We start from the raw sequence: 15,944 nt of genomic DNA on the forward strand, positions 1-15,944 counted from the left end.
CCATCCATCTCTGCGGCCCCTGGTGCAGCTCAGATTTCCCCACATCCTCTGCAGAGAAAGATTTTCCCAGGTATTTTGTTATTCACTCAGCTTTTAGAAAGGATATGTAATACATAGAAGCAGTTGCCAGGTACCAGCCCACCTCCTTCATCCCTTCATTGCAGAGATGCATTGCCCTTTGGACCCTGAGCATGAATTCCCACCCACCTGCAATTAGAAACCTGGTTGGGTTGTGGCTTGGCCAAGTCCTCTCCAGGCAAACCCTGCTGCCTCCCAGCCACAGCAGGAGGGTGGGCTGGTAGCAACATGTTCTTCATCCAAAAGGCATCAGGGAGGCAGCCGCAAGGTTATATCCACCCTCTGTCACTCTTGGATTGATACTAAAGAATTTTTGATTCCTATACATCTCCCCCAGTTTTATTCTCTAAGCAAAATATGATTTTATTTTTTTTCTCCTCTGCCTTCACCTTTACCACAAACCTTGTAAAGGACAGGTAGAGGCTCTGTCGCTGCTAGGGGGGGGCGTCTGTGCAATGGCACCCTCACCTGCCTGAACCCCAGACAGCCCAGACCATCCTGTAGATAATCTCTGGAAATACAGGAAGCTGCATTTTTAGCTTAACATAGATAAAGACCCAGGAATGCAGAGCGGGGGGAGAGAAAAAAATACCAGGCTGCCATCTCATTCCAGCACAGCATGGTGTGATTTGGCAGCTGCACCTTAAGGCAGCACCTCTGTCACACAGAGAAGTTACAGTCACTCCTTGCCGATGCTCAGGCTTAGCATCGTCCTTCTCTGAAAAGCTTTACCGAAAGTGGCGTGCGCCATCGGGGCTCCAGGCCTTGCGGTAAATGATCTTCGTGATCTTAGTGGTCTTTTTCAACCAAAAGGCAGAAGTTGCAGTGGGCTGGCAGGTGGCTGCCTTCAGTGGGGCAGCTGCAATTGCGCAAGAACAGCACCTAAACCAGCACACAGTCTGTTAGTCAGAGGGAGCGGAGGTTGGTCGGTCATCAGGGAGCACCCAGCATATATAAAGGATGAGAACCAGGAAAAGAACGCACATCACCTGGGACAAGGACAGCTCAGCAGGTATGTACGGCTGGCTTTGCCTCAGCATGAGCTGCAGTATAAGACTATGGAAACTGAGTGTGGCTGAAGCAGCATTGCCTGGGAAGGGGTGGAAACAGAAGTGAAGTTTTCTGCCTGGACAACTACTTCAGAGCTAGACCAGAGCATGCCAGGTGCTGCTGATGGGCAGCTCGACAGAAGTGGGCAGCAGAAGTAAAGGATGGCAGCTTTTGCAGTGTGTTGCTCCTGCACATACACATGTGCATGTATATTTAAAAATGCTGCTTTATGACCTTGATTATTGGTGAAATGTGGCCGCCTGCACCTCAGAACCCATTTTCTCCCCACCAGCTATTCCAACACCACTGATGGTGCTGTGGAGTGGTAGAACTGGGGGTACTTGAGGTGATGTGCTGAGCATACTAGGTGCCAGCCATCTCTTAGGAGAAGCTTCTCCAGGCTGCTGCCTGCTCCTGCTCCTCACCACAGCCTCTGTCCATGCTGGGACGTGGTGTGCTCACACTTGGGGAGAGGAAGATAAAGTCTGTGGCCCGCCCTGCCTGCAAAGGGCACAGTGTGTGTGTGTCTGCACCACTGGCTGCAGTTTCACGATTAATCTCATTTGGCACAGGAAACTGGTGAGGGGCCTGGAGCACAAGTCTGATAAGGAGCGGCTGAGGGAACTGAGGTTGTTCAGCCTGGGGAAAAGGAGGCTGAGGGGAGACCTTATCACTGTCTACAACCACCTGAAAGGAGGTTGTAGCATGGAGGGTGTTGGTCTCTTCGTCCAAGTAACAAGTGACAGGATGAGAGGAAATGGCCCCAAGTTGCGCCAGAAAAGGTTTAGATTGGATATTAGGAAAAATTTCTTCCTGGAAAAGGTTATCAGGCATTGGAACAGGTTGCCCAGGGAAGTGGTGGAGTCACCATCCCTGGAGGGGTTTAAAAGACATGTAGATTAGGTTCTCAGGGACATTGAAAGAAATGGGTTGGGTTATGGTTGGACTTAATGATCTTGAGGGTCTCTTCCAACTAAAATGATTCTATGATTCTATGCTCCTAAACCTTCTCCTGTTGCTGCTCCTGCCTGTGCTTCTCACCACCATCTCTGTGATCCTGCCCGCTGCTGGCCATCCCTGTCCCTCCATGGGACCCCGTGCCCGCCCTGCCTGGCGTCCCCACTGCAGGGCTTGTCCATGGTCTGTCCCCTCCCCTCCCGGCTCCTTCTTCTTCATCTGCCTGTGCTCAGGCTCCCCACAGGGGCTGCCATTCCAGCATGCCACGGGGTGTCACATCAGCCACAGATGCAGCAGGAATTTTTGGGGGCTCATGCAGGAACAGGCCAGGATAGTGGCCAGGACAGGGGTCCCCGGTGAGGGCCGATGGATGCTGTGGCCCTGCCACACCCACGGGTGACGGGGTTGCCTGTGCTTGCTCTGAAGGTCTCTGCCAACAGCCAGGTGACTTTTCCCAAAGGGCACAGCAGCTTTTTTACTGCTTAACAGCCCTGTTCAGCAGTAGCAGGGAAAGACCCCTGTCTTTTAACCCCCTGCGGGAGCGGGTGGCTGAGGCAATCCTGGAGGCTGGAGGTTCATCCTTCAAGGCCACTCGTCACCTGATGGGAGCAGATATCAGTGCCTCAGACACAATCAGTGCAGCTGCCCTCCCGTTGCCTGCAGAAAGCTAGTGGAGAGCAAATCATGCACAGGTGTTTTACAAGGTTTCTTCCTTCTTACAGTGTAATTCAGCATCTCCTGTCCGCGTACTACCAGGGGACAAGGGTTGCCCATATGGCAAAATGCGGTGTCTGATGGAAGAGATGTGTTCAGGCCAGTCTATAAATGATGGGGGGGCTGCAAGAGCTGCCGGCAAAGCCACCGGCTTATTTGTCACCTGTTGATGACAGTGAATAGCCGTGCAATGCCACAGCCCATCTCTCTCCAGTGTTGGCCACGGGTAAATCAGTCGATGGTCATCTGAGTGCTGGGCATTGTAATGTATTTATTTCACTGTATGTCCAGAGATTTACATTTAATGCTTAAGTTCTGTGTGCAGGGTGTTTCAAAAATGTGGACCCGATTTGAAATCACTATATATGAATAGAACTATTGTGTTGATATTATCTGTACAGCAGGTGGAGGAAACATAGAGCATTTATAAAAAGGTTACTTCGTTACTCATTAAGCCATCTGTAAATTTTTGTGTAATTGTAACATGTTCCCATTGTGAAATCAGGTCCATCTTTTTGAAACACCCTGTAGGTGTGTAATACTGCTGTGCAAACAATGCTTTTTGGTTCATAGTGATTTAACCAAATGTATAGGTCTTAATAACATCATCCCTTGCTTCGAAATGTAAATGCTTCCCCTGTTTTTCTTTTTGCTCCACCCAGCATCCTGAAACTTGGACACTCCCTTGTCACACAAGGCCAGGGAGCACTGGGATTGGGAGGGAAGGGCTGCTCTGCCGGCACCCCCGGACAGCACCGGGAGAGGCAGCAGTGCTGCCCGTGCAGGCATGACAAATGTGTCCAAGCTGGGCATGGGCAGGCAGGGCACGACTCGTCCAAAGGCACCTGTTAAACACTAGGAATGCTGATCGCAGAAACGGCCACGGGCTGCGTGGGGACATGGTGGTTGGAGAGGACCTCCACATGGAACTGCCCTGAGACCCCTCCTGGGCAAAGGAGCAGCTGCCCTCGGTTATGGGATCCGAAGCTTGGGCTGCTTGACCAACGATGATTTCTTTACTGAAGGCATGTGGCTGTGTGTTGTGAGCAGGAGAGAGCCCTTGTAGCCTTTGCATCTCATCCTTGTGCTGCTTAGCAGGACGGTGCTGAGCTCAGGCACAGGGCAGGTATCCAGGGCGTGGGGCAGGGAGCGTGTTTGTACAGGATTTCCTACGGGAGTTTTATTTTATTTTATATTTTGTTTTATTATTTTATTTTGTCTTATTTTATTTTTGTAAATTATAGCTCCGTGCTTCACAGGGGGAGCAGGGAAGGAAGGGGCCACAGGTGGAGGTGGTGGAGATGGAGGCACCGCTGTTCTGTGGGCTGGGTGGGGTTGGGGATGGTGGTGTGGAAAAGGAGCTCTGCTGCCTGCAGAAGCTGTGGCCCCGTTGCTGGGGAAAGACAGACAGGAGCAGGGCTCCAGGGACTGTGTGGCCCCAGGGAACTGAGGAAGAGGACAAGGACGAGATAAGTGGGGGAGAGATGGGAACTGGGCTGTGGGTGATGGAAAAGGACAAGGAAATCCTGTGCCTTGGAGCTGGCTAAGTAAGCAGGTGGAGAACAGAGGCAGAGAGGAAGGCAAAGAGGCTGGAGATGCTTGGGGAACAAAGCAAAGACTAAGGTGACTTTTGAGAGCTTGGGAGAGCCACAACTGAGCTGTAGTAGCCCTGGGAAACTGCAGACATGAAAAAAATACCACTTTATGCAGGTAATGAGGCAAGTTGAACTGGGCATGAGAAGACAGGATTGAAGTGTTGAAGTGCTGAGGCTCTGAAGCAGGAGGGCTTCTGTAAAATGAAGCATTTTGCTTGCAGAGGCAGGGAGATGAGGTGCTGCTGCCTTTGCTGGAGGGCTGGTTTTGGGGAGAGCTTTGCTGCGAAGAACAGTGGTGGCTGCTAGCAGAGCTGAGCCTCACACTTTGTGGTGGGGGTGGCAGTGCCCCAGTATCAGGGGCCCTTCAGGGACGTGTGCTCCCTTCTCTGTCCTTGTGTGCTGCACCCTGAGCAAGACACCAACTTCAGAAACAGCTGTAGCCTCTTTCCCTGATATTTTTTTCCTTCCAGACCACAAACTACCTGTAGGGACCTGAACCCACACTGGCAATGGCATCTCACCATGTGGTCACAGCCCAGCCCCAATTTTCGTCTGTCCCACGGGCAGGCGAGTGGCAGTCGGGGCTGCTGGACTGCTGCTCCGATGTCGGTGTCTGTAAGTACACATGTACCTCTTGCTCCTGCTGTTGGCTTAAAGGGTATTTCTGGTATTTTCCCTCCTTTTTCCATGGCATAACAAGCCCTGCCTTAGTGGGTACAGGTGGTGGAGCAGCTTCCCCCTCGTGCTTTTTCCCCTCAGCCAAGCCTGTTTCTGTCCCACAGGTATTTGTGGAGCCTTCTGCTTCCCCTGCCTGGGCTGCCAGGTGGCTGGGGACATGAACGAGTTCTGCCTGTGTGGCCCCAGCGTGGCCATGAGGACGCTCTACCGCACCAGATACAACATCCCGGTCAGTGATGCCCCCGTGGAAGCAAAACCTGCAGCAGCCAGCTGGGTGCTGGGGTGTGCGCTTGGGGAAGGAGAAAGGGGGGTGCCTGAGGGGGAGAACATTGGTGGGGAACTGCATGGGCACCCCGATAGGCAAGGAGCTGGGGATGTGTTTGCATCCCTGCTGTGAGTTACCCTATCTCACACGACCTAATTCTGGCTCCTTGCTGGGCATGAACAGCCGTGTGCCCAGGGATGTAAATGATGAAAAACAGAAAGACTTCAAAGTTGCCACAGGAAGGGGTTATTTGTACAACGTCCCTTGCTCTGCAGGGCTCCATTCTGGGTGACTGGATTACCGCCATGTTCTGCCCCTCGTGCTCACTCTGTCAGCTGAAAAGGGACATCAACCGGAGGAGGGAGATGGGCATATTCTGGTAAGTTGGGTGTGCTGGAGCAGGTTTATAAAGCTGTCTTGCCTGGAGCCTAGTGGGTTCCTGCAGTCTCTCTTTCCACCAGCACCTGACTAAAGACATACGGTTGCTGTGGTGTCAAAATAGCAATGGCTCGGTGACAAGGGTGATCTGTCCTGCAGCAAAATGTTGCTGGGAGCCTCATGCAGGACAGAAGGGTCAGGACTGGAGAGACACACATGGTGTGGCAAGGCACAGTACTGCTCCCTGACCCCCTCTCCCATCCCGTTGCAGATGCCACCATCCTTGCTGTGCCCTGTGGAGCCGCTGTGGGTGGAAGTTGCCACTGCCTCGGCCTTTGGGAAAAGAACCATGAGGGATTTGCCTGGGTTGTGGTTGGTTCCCCCTTCCCTGGGTGACACCAGCAATAAACAGCAGAGTTTGCCTTCCTGCTTGTGTGTGTGTCATTATTTATAGCTGTGTTCTCCTGCAACACCAGAGGACAGCATTGTGCTTTTGCATGCTGTGTGGTCAGAGCAGTGCTGAGGTTATTAGATAAAGATGACTTTATCTTGCAGAGCTCCACTGGAATGGGACCAGACAGTGAAACTGATAATCAAGATAAAATGCAGCAAAGCAGAAGCCAAGCCTGCTGCATCCAGCTCTGCTTCTCCTCTGGATACTGCAGCCTGCAGAGCTGCTGGCAGCATCACCCTGCACTCAGAGAGGCCTGAGCAGGTTGAACCCATTCTTGGTCCTGCCTGGGCCATTCCCAGCTCCAAGATATGGAAGGCAGCAGCAAAGGAGTGACAGTGATGCTGTGAGGTTCCCTGTCCTGCTTGGCTTCCACCATACAAACTTCGAAGCCTGTCATATGGGACCTGCTGCTCCAAGAGACCCTCACAGCTGCAGGTGTTGGGCTTAAGATGCTGTGGTTGAAGAGCTTGGATAATTGGTGCTGTGCAGGGGCTTGTCTGTTACCTGCCACAGCAAAGCGGAGGGAAGAGGTAACTCTGGGGCTGGGGGTGCTCTGCAGACACAAGGGCTGCAGCCCCAAGTGCTGCCTCAGATTGGTTTAAACTTTGTCTTAAACGGGAAAATGTGTTCTTTGCTCATTTTGTGCCCCCATGTACTCATGGGTCTCTTGTCCTTGCGAGGCAATGCTGCAGCAGTGCAGCAGAGCCTGGAGCAGCCAGCGAAGGGCACCAGCACCCACCTTGTCCAAGGAGCATCAGGGGATGTGGGAGCTGCAGGCAATGCCTGGTGAGTGACTGAAGCAGCGGCTGAACAGCTGCGTACCCCCTGTGCTGTCAGGGCTGAGCTGGGGGCTGGTGGTCTGTGGTTGCTGGCCAGGGTGGGAGATGCTCAGCGTAGCCCAGGGTTTTGGGGGCTGTGACATAGGAGAGGGGCTGTACTGCGGCAGGGGCAGATGGGGTGCTGTGCCCACGGCAGAGCTTGGCGGAGTCGGACGCGCTGGGGCTGTGTCCAGCTGTTACTCAGGAACACCCCGTGGTGGTTGTTGATGTTGGTGGTTGCTGCTTGCCTGGACTGGGAGCAATTGGAGTGGGACTGGGGGCTGCAGGGCCTGGCACTGGGCTGGGGGCTGCATGGGGGCAATGGGTGTCTCTGGGGGGGGGTCTGAGGTGCCTCTCCTGGGGCTGGCTGAAGAGGCAGTGTGTGGAGCTGCCCTGAGCAGGTTTCTCCCATCTCAGGGGGGTAGTTTCTGGGGGCAGGGCTGGCCTTGCTGGGGACCCCTTCCTCCATGCAAGGGGCCATGGGGTAGGCATGGCTGGGCCAGGCCAAGTTGGGTCACACCAGCCTGGGACATTTGTCCCTGTCTCTGCAGGAGCCCTAGGACTGGCTACCTGGGCTGGGCAGGTGTCACTGTCACAACCTGTGAAGGTCACGACAGTGGGTTAGTAGGATGCTGTAGCACACAAGGACAGCTTTGTTTCTCTGAGTTTCTTTATTATGTTACTACAAATAATGACTAGTAAAGCAAGTATGTACATATGCTTACTCACCTGTGTGCGTTTTTTGAGGTACTACCAGCAAGCAACTCACCAAATGGCTGCCAGGAGTTGGAACAACAGAAAAGCTTCTTGATGTGGATGAGCCATGTCACTGAGTCAGGAGCCAGCCTGGCATCCCCAGGCAAGGTCCATCAACCCAGGAGATCTTCTGTGGAGCAGCTCATACACTTAAGCTCATCTTGGGTAGGTACCATGTTACTTTTGTCCCTTTTTGGTGTAGACACGTGAAGTGGGTGCAGGATGTGGCTTCCCAGAGCAGGTGTCACTGGCAGGTCAGCTCGCCGGTGTGGTTCTTGTGCTTGCTGTCACTGCAGTTTGTGACTTACGTTTGGGGGACTGGGAGTTCAGGGAAGGTGGAGTAAGAGCTGTTGGTGTCCCACCCAGCTGCGTCCCCACAGGTAACCCCAGTGCTGCTCCCAGTTGTTTTGTGCCCTGCTGAAATGCACCCTGCTTAGTGGAGGGGTTTGAGCATGATGCTGTTTCTTGCCTGCCTTCTGGGGAGAAATGAGGTTCTTCAGGCTGGGGAGAAGGACAGGCATCTCCCATGGGCTCTCTGGGGCTGTGGGGGGCTGGGCTCTGCAGCTGGCAGCTCTGACCCACTGCTTTTTCTCCCCTTTCGCAGGTACAGTGGAGACACTGCTACCTTGTGCAGCCACCTCAGCTGTGCCCCTGGAGCACCAGGGGAACTCTGCTCTGCTTCTGCCCTTGGGAACAGGGTGGGGAGACCCTCCATGCAGAAAGGGGTGGATTTAATCCCCGAGGGAAGAGGCCAGGCTCCCCGCTTGCAGAAGGATGACTCGCCTCCCTGCTGCTCGTGCCTGGCAAGAGCTCCTTTCTGGGGAGAGCCCTGCCTGTGCCCATCCGGCTCCTGGCTGGCAGACACGTGGGCTAGTTATAGCTCCAGCGACAGACACTCCAGCTCATGGATGCTCTGAATAAGAGACACTCCCAGGTCCCACAGCTCTGGCCAATGGACCCTTCAGCTTCTTACATTTCAAGGTATTTGAAGCTCCAAGTTATTTCAGCTCCTGCTTCTTGTATCTCCAGCTTGTTGAGGCTCCAGCCCTGAATGGCGGCTCGTGCAAGGTTGGGATACGAGATGCTCCTGCTTCTCACAGCTCGGGTTACAGACACTCCAGCAGATGGGTGGAGAGATGCTGCCTCCTGCTGATGGACACTTGGGCTTCTCTGAGCTTCAGGCAGCTCCACCTCCTGGACAGGAGATGTTACAGCTCTGGCTGATGGACACTGGATGTTCCTTATGAACAACGGATGTTTCACCTCAGTTTACCTGGTTATTTCAGCTCCAGAACACATGCTCCTGCTGCTGTCAGCATTGCATTGTAGCAAATTCTTCTTACAAGCTAATTGCAGCTCCAGCTAATGACAGCAATCTGGGCTTTTGGTAAGGTTATAAATCAACCACTGTCCTAACCTGAATATGAACTGTAATCATTGTACCTTGAATAAATTTTGGCTAATGATTCAATAACTATTCTGGTGCTTGTACACTCCTTGAATAAAAAGGGGAGAAAAAAAGTCACTCTTTGCTCCAGGGACTAAGTCCAACACTTAATTTGGCCTGGTTCCTCAGGGACCAATGTGACTGGACTCCCACATCCAGTAGGGTCCATGCACACTGCCCACTTCCCTCCCTGCCAGCCCAGTCCCCAATTCCTTCACCTTTTAGGGAGATAAAGGCAGCAGGTGATGCAGAATCAGTAAAGAAGCTGCTGCCCCCCTCCCAGAGTGGGGAGAGGAAGAGAGCATGGCTGCTCGGCCGGGTCCTTGGCTGCAAGGACCATGGAAGATGTCTGGTCCCACCCCATTGCACCCTGGAAAGCCACAGATCAGAGGTCAGCTCCAGGGTTAGGTCGTGGGTCTCTGAGTACTACGACATGATCCCAGCAGGAGAATACATCCCTCAGATGGGTCATCTTTTGTGAAGCAGCTTAAATGAGCAGAGGTGAATCCCGGATGGAGAACCATGCTGAGATTCTGATGCTCACAAAACGTTCTTCCCTTTTTGCACACAAATTTAATTAATTCAGAAGCACAGTTGTCTTCTGTTCTGCTAAAAATGGGGTTTTTTTAGTCATGGCTCAGATTATTCCTTGTTTTTACCTGAAAAATGCTGTGGATAGCTGGAAGAAAAATGTGTTCTCAGTTGCTAGCAAATAAATGATGAAGTATTATTTACTAAAGCATGCTAAAGAAAAGAAGATGGTACTGCTGTATACCCCTTTAGTAAGAGCTTAGTTCATGCTCTGGGTCTTCCAGAAAATAACATTATATTTCAAAGGAAAATAAGTAGTTTGCAAAACAAACCAGCTTTCTACAATGGAAAAATGGGAAAAAAAAAAAAAAAAAAAAAAAGGCTGTCAGAAACTTTTTTTCCCTTTGTGCAATCTTAACAAATACCAGCTTGGGTTCTGAGTTGTTTTCAGCAACGCACAAGTGGATTAGAAGGCTTCTGATTCCACAGTAAGTCTGCGTACCTCCTGTGCCCTAATGGTCCCTCCAGGTTTTAAGCACTGATTGTGCAAAGTAGGTGCAGTAAAGAAGGAAGCAAACTCATGCCTTTTGTAATAGACCTGAATTTGGACTTGGTACGAGAGCAGCTTTCCTGCAGCCGGGTATTTTGGAGCAGGCCTGCCAGCACTGGGATTCGAGAAAAACAGCAAAATTTTTGGGGGAGACCCTGAGAGTGGCCTGTGTCTGTGGGGGTCTCGAGAAGTTTTTAATAATAAGTGCAATACTTAGATTGCCAGTGGACTGATGGTGACAACTTGTGTCAGCCACAGTTAAGCTGGTGACATCTTGACAAAAGTTTGGACCAGTAAATGTGGAGAGGAGGTGTTGCTCTATGAAAAAGGGGATTTCTGCTCCCACGTTAGCCCTTGCTAGGACCAGCCATTCCATTTCTATTCCAAGTGCAATATTGGCCATGGACCAGCACAGCTGGGAAAGAGCCTGAGCTCCTTATTTTGGAGGAGCCTGAGACCAGCATGTTGCACGGCTGCGAACAATGACAAAACCCAGTGGTTTTCCCCTATTGTATAAAGGAGACTTGAAAGCACATCTTGTTTTCCCATATAACATCAAGTTTTCAGCCAAAAATCTCTCATCGGACAGCAAAGTCCATCTCAGGAAACCAGAGACATAGTCTCTACTTGGAGCACATGTGCCAAGGAATAGTCAGTTTAGCAGCTCTTAAGTAAATCTGCTTGCTTACCAAAAGGGCCAAAGGACACAGGCTTTTGGTATCTAAGGACTTTCCCATAGAATAGCTACCCCACATAGTGATTTAGTGGCTAAAGCTTTCAAGCCGTTTCCCTCTAGTTATTTCTAGAATGTAACACTTGGAAAGTGACTGTGCCAAAGTATCCCATATTATTTTGAAATGGGTCTAGATAAACACCTTGTCCCGCAGCTTTTCTCACCTCAGATGGGCATTTGTTAGCACTGACACTCGCCACTTCAGTCACACATGCACGTCCCACCCAACACAAAAAGTGGAAAGTACGCAAGGTGTGACAGGCAGCGATGGCTCCCGGTCACCTGGCTGCAGCCAGCACTCCCAAGCGCAGCAATGAGATGGAGTCGTGTTGTTTTTTTCTTTCAATAACTGCCTATACAACCTACTGACACTACAGAATACAAACATACACTGGTAATAATTGTTATTTCACTTTCTACACAGGGAGAGGTTGCATCCATAAAATCCCCTCAAACGTACACGAAGTTAGATCTTTCTCAGGTGGTCTCCAACAGCCAGACACAATCAGTGCCGTACATTATCTTTGTACACAATTATGTATGAGAAGCGTTACACGAGAAACTGGAACGTGATTCCAGTCTAGCTCAGATGCCCAAGCAAGAGAAGAATGTCTAATGGCAAGTTAAAAGGAATGTACACACAATCTAATTATGGTGAAAACAATTAGTAGGGTAAAAATCAAATAATTAAGTGCCTGATAGCTTCAGTGATGCTAAGATGGAATAATCAAAGGAGAAGCATACTCCATTTTAAAGTCCCACTTAAAGCAATCAGTCAAGCACAAGCCCTTAACATCAAGCTTGACCAAGATCGACACCCTCAGTCACTTTTCTGTCAACTGCCTCCACAAACCCCCTCAGTATCCCAGAAGCCAAGGGCACAGCCTATACCAAACTGTAATTTTTCAGCGCAGGTCTGTGATTTTCAGGACATTCCCAGGGCAGGGCCGTGGGCGGCCAGGGCCCACACTGGGGCTTCCTAAACCCCTCTGGGGGCTGCTGGGAGCCACTGGGACATTCAGTGCGAGCTCAGTGCTACCAAGCAGGAGCTCCCGGGTGCCCACCGGGCACCTGATGCTGCCGACTGGGAGCCCATGGGCGCTTACTCAGCCCTTGCTACTGCTTCCTGGGAGCTTCCGAATGCTCCTGGGTGTCACTGCGGAGCTGCTATGATCGCCTGGGTGCGTATGAGCTGCCCTGCCCTAGAAGTGACTGGGAGCTCCTGGTTGCCTGACAGGAGCTACTGGGAGCCTGCTGCTACCTGTGGGTGTTGCACCCAGGTGGGTGCCGCTTCCAGGCTGCAGCCCCCCTTTCCTCTGGGTAGGGGCTGCCTTGGGAAGTTTCCCCAGGTGTAACCCCTTCCCTTCTCCTCCTCCCGTGCTGGGTGCTGGAGGCTTGGGGCACTCCATGTGTATCAGTTTTCCTTTACTTCCAGGTGTTTTGGGTTCCAGAGCGGCAGAGCCAGCAGCAGGACCGACAGTGGTTGTGTCTGCAGGTGGGTGCTGGGGCTGTGCCCCCCTTGCAGGGCTGGGGGGTTCAGTGGGAGGTGATGGTCTTGAGGTAGGGTTAGAGATGATGCTGGGCTGGAGTCAGATGTCTTTTTTCTCTGTTTTTTTTTCGTTGCAGGTGGAGTGAAGCCCTGTACAGCCAGGTCAGGAACCTTGAAGCAACCTGGAGCAGTCCCTGCAGGGGCAGCGCTGGGGATCCCTTCACTTGCCCCCCAGGCAGTGGGTGCTGCCTGTGTCCTGGGGCTTTAGGATGGGGTTTTTTTGGTTGTTTTTTTTTCCTTTGGAGGTGGCTGAAGGCAGCATGTGAAGAGGCTGGAGCCGTTGGTGTTTGTCCTAACCTTTTTATGCTCAGTGGGTCCCTCTGTCTCCTGGTTGTCCCCCAAGGGTGGGCTGCAGTGGACAGGTCCCCCAAAAAGGGCTGGCTTCTCTGTGTGGCAGCAGCCTTTTGGGTGAGTGTTGGGGGTTTTTTGTTGTGTTAAATTTATTTTTAGTAAGTTTGTGCTTTGATGTTTTTTAGGTGGCTAGAGGCAGAAGATGAAGAGGATGGAGCCCTTGGTTTTTTGTTTCTTTTTGGTGGCTAGAAGAAGTGTTTTCTTTTTAAACAAAATTTTGGTTATTTAAAGTTGCTTTAAAAGTGGTTTTTTTTGAAAGTCTAATTTTTTTTGTACTTTAGTGTTTAAAATTTTATTTTTTTTTAGTTTTTTTAAGCTTGTTTTTTTAGAATTTTTTTAAGTAAAAGTTTAAGTTTTGTTTTTTAATGATTTTTTTTAAAAACTTATATTTTTCTTTTAAGAACTTTTAAAATTTAAATAATGTTGTGTATCTCTAGAGTTTTGTTGCTGCTGCTGTTGTTGTTTTTTGGGGGGAGTGGGAGGGTGGGCAACACAGTCAGATGGTGGCTGAGGGGGTGGCTCGAGCCCTCTGTGGGAGGAGCCTCCCCAGGGGTTGAGTTCCACCCCTGAGAGTGGGCCCCCTGTGTGTGGGCGGGACCTTTTTAGCTTCGGGGTCCCCGGGCGGCCCCTATGCCTGGGGCCCGCCTGGGTGGGGTAGGAACAAGGTGGGGGGTGGGTGTTGCTCTTGGGGACTGGGCTCCTGGGGAGGGGGGGCTCTCTTTGCTGCTGCGATGTGTTTCACTTTACGCAGAGCCCCAAGCGTGGGCTCAAGTCTGGCTTTATGCTCCACACTTAAGTGGTAGAGAGTCTAAAGCAGCATGGACGCTTTGCAGCAGCACGGGCTGTGCAGTCCCCATTGAGGGTAATGGGGAAGTTAGAAGTATGTGAGAACTGAAATCCTACAGCTACTTCGCGCCTGCTTCTCTCAGATACCAAGTACTTGGCAAAGACACCATTCAGGTAATTATTCTTACCAGAATACTCAAAGTTTTATATTATTAGGTTATGAGCATCCAGGGACTAAAAGATTACAGAGCTATGAATTATTACTGCAACCCCCCTGGAACTCCAGCCTCTTCTATTGCTTTAACTGTCACCCAAGGGAGTGAAGAACCCAGCTGCAGCCAACATTGTGCAATTGGCTCCTGGGGCACCCATGACCTTTTCAGCCAAGGTAACAGATCTCCCCTGCTCTGGCACTCCTACAGCTGAAGTATTTCCCAGTGAGCTGCACCGACGGGAAAAATCTGCTACAACGGACAAACAAATATCTTCCTTGCTGCTGCTGTTGTGGTTTTGTTTGTTTGTTTGTTTTTTCCCTAGAAGCAGCCTGCTTTTACCTATGTGTAAAGTGCTAACCCTGTGCAAGTGTGTTTATCTCTTACCTGTTGGGGAAGGAGAGGCTTTGTCTTTGTGCTCCTGCTGGAGATTCTCTTCTGAGAAGCCTTGAAGAAAGCCTGAGGGATGCGGAAGGCTGGTGGCTCGGGCTCACCTGTGCGGTGCTGAAGGAGAAGATGGGGTTGAAGACAAGGGAGAGGTGGTGCTGGAGGGCTGTTCCTGTTGCGATTATCTTTGTTGCTTGGAAGAGTGCTGCCAGGGTTTGGCCTTCACAATAAAATTATTCAATTTAGAGTCAGTGCTTTGCATTATTGTGTCTTTCACCTTTTGTCCCTGCTGGCTTTAACTCCCCCCACTAGACAGAACTGAACAGCAACAGTGAGTCTTGTGGGGCAGAGAGAGGGAGAACCGGCAATCCTCATGTGTCCCAACTTGAGGTGTTCTAGGATCTACCTCAGGACTGACTTTCCCTCAGAGGGTCTGTGCTCTGCTCCAGGTGACAGCCCTGGCTCACTCTCTGCCACAGCCTCTGTCACCTCTCTGTCCCTGTGCTGGACCTGTTCCAGGGTGCCCCTGTCCATCTCAGCCTGGGGGCGTGGTAAGGGGTGCTGAGCCGCCGAGGCTTTGGGTCATGCTGCTGAGCTGGGGTGATGCAGCTGAAGGCAGCTGGGTGCTGGCAACTGTCTCTAACAACTGCCAAAATCTGCATTCATTTAGGGTGGAAAAGACTCTTAAAGTCATCAAGTATCTTTGAGCAGAAGAAACTGTGGCTCTCAGCTGGTATCACATGCGCTTGAGGGCATCTTGCAGCGAGAGGTCCCAGAGAAAAGAATGTGGGTGTTTGTCTTATGTGACATGCTGACATTGCTCTGGTGGTACCTGGAAATAGCTGCTTCCCCTGGGGCATTTTTTTGGGGTCCCTCTCTTTAGGTGCAGCCCCTGCCAGCCAGGCAAGAGACTTATCAAGTACAGACCTCACACAAAACTACCCGCTCTGCCCGCAGGCTGGGCAGGGATGTGCCCTGGTTTGCACAAGTCCTGTGCTGCTGGTATCACAGTCATGAGCTGTTGCCTGTGGCCGTATGTACACAGGGAAACTGAGGAGGCCGGTGTGCTCCATGGAAGGAAAGTGGATTTCCAGCATTTCTGAGGCCTCGCACTACGTGAGGTGTCTCACCTGACTTATTACTCTTCCCTGCTGCTCCACACAGTTTGAATTGAAGCATCAATAACCTCCAAGGAAATTTCTCCCTTCCCCTGCACTAACACCAGCATGAGGCTGTGGTGTTCAGGAAACAAATCTAAACCGATAGAAACTTCCCAGGGCAAAACAGCAATTGCTCCAGGAAGAGCAAAGCACTCACCTTCCTGGGGTTAAGTTGTCAGTTAATTAATTAATGCTGCCAAAAGCTTAACAACAAAGGCAGTGAACCAAGTGGAGGGAGCTTAAGTGTGATGATGCCTGAAGGCTCTCCTGAGGTGGCACCTGAGGACTAACTTACACTTGAACTAATGCAGGGTTTGATGGATGGGGTTGGTGATACTGCCCATCTGGTCCTGGAAGGTGAGGGTCACCTGTGACTTGCCCACCAGCTGGTTGCAGCCTGTGAGAGAGAGAGGGAAGGGACATCAGAATCCACATCAGATCACATGTAAAGTGCCAAGGCTGGAGAAATAACTGAGACTGAGCCACGCTGGCTGC

The 15,944-nt window shown here is 51.3% G+C and overlaps 1 protein-coding gene across 1 annotated transcript; it reads left to right on the plus strand.

Moving 5' to 3' along the window:
- Positions 1 to 17: 17 nt before the first annotated feature.
- LOC309439084 (placenta-specific gene 8 protein-like) lies at positions 18 to 5,720 on the plus strand (the record flags this gene model as incomplete). The annotated part of the gene is made up of 4 exons (XM_082051214.1): positions 18 to 1,090; positions 4,865 to 5,009; positions 5,177 to 5,301; positions 5,613 to 5,720. Exons 2-4 carry the CDS (start codon positions 4,904 to 4,906, stop codon positions 5,718 to 5,720), a joined length of 339 nt encoding a protein of 112 aa, XP_081907340.1. The 5' UTR covers positions 18 to 1,090; positions 4,865 to 4,903.
- Positions 5,721 to 15,944: the final 10,224 nt, after the last annotated feature.

This window comes from Streptopelia decaocto (assembly GCF_964273445.1).
Source record: "Streptopelia decaocto genome assembly, chromosome: 4".
Classification (NCBI taxonomy): Eukaryota; Metazoa; Chordata; class Aves; order Columbiformes; family Columbidae; genus Streptopelia; species Streptopelia decaocto.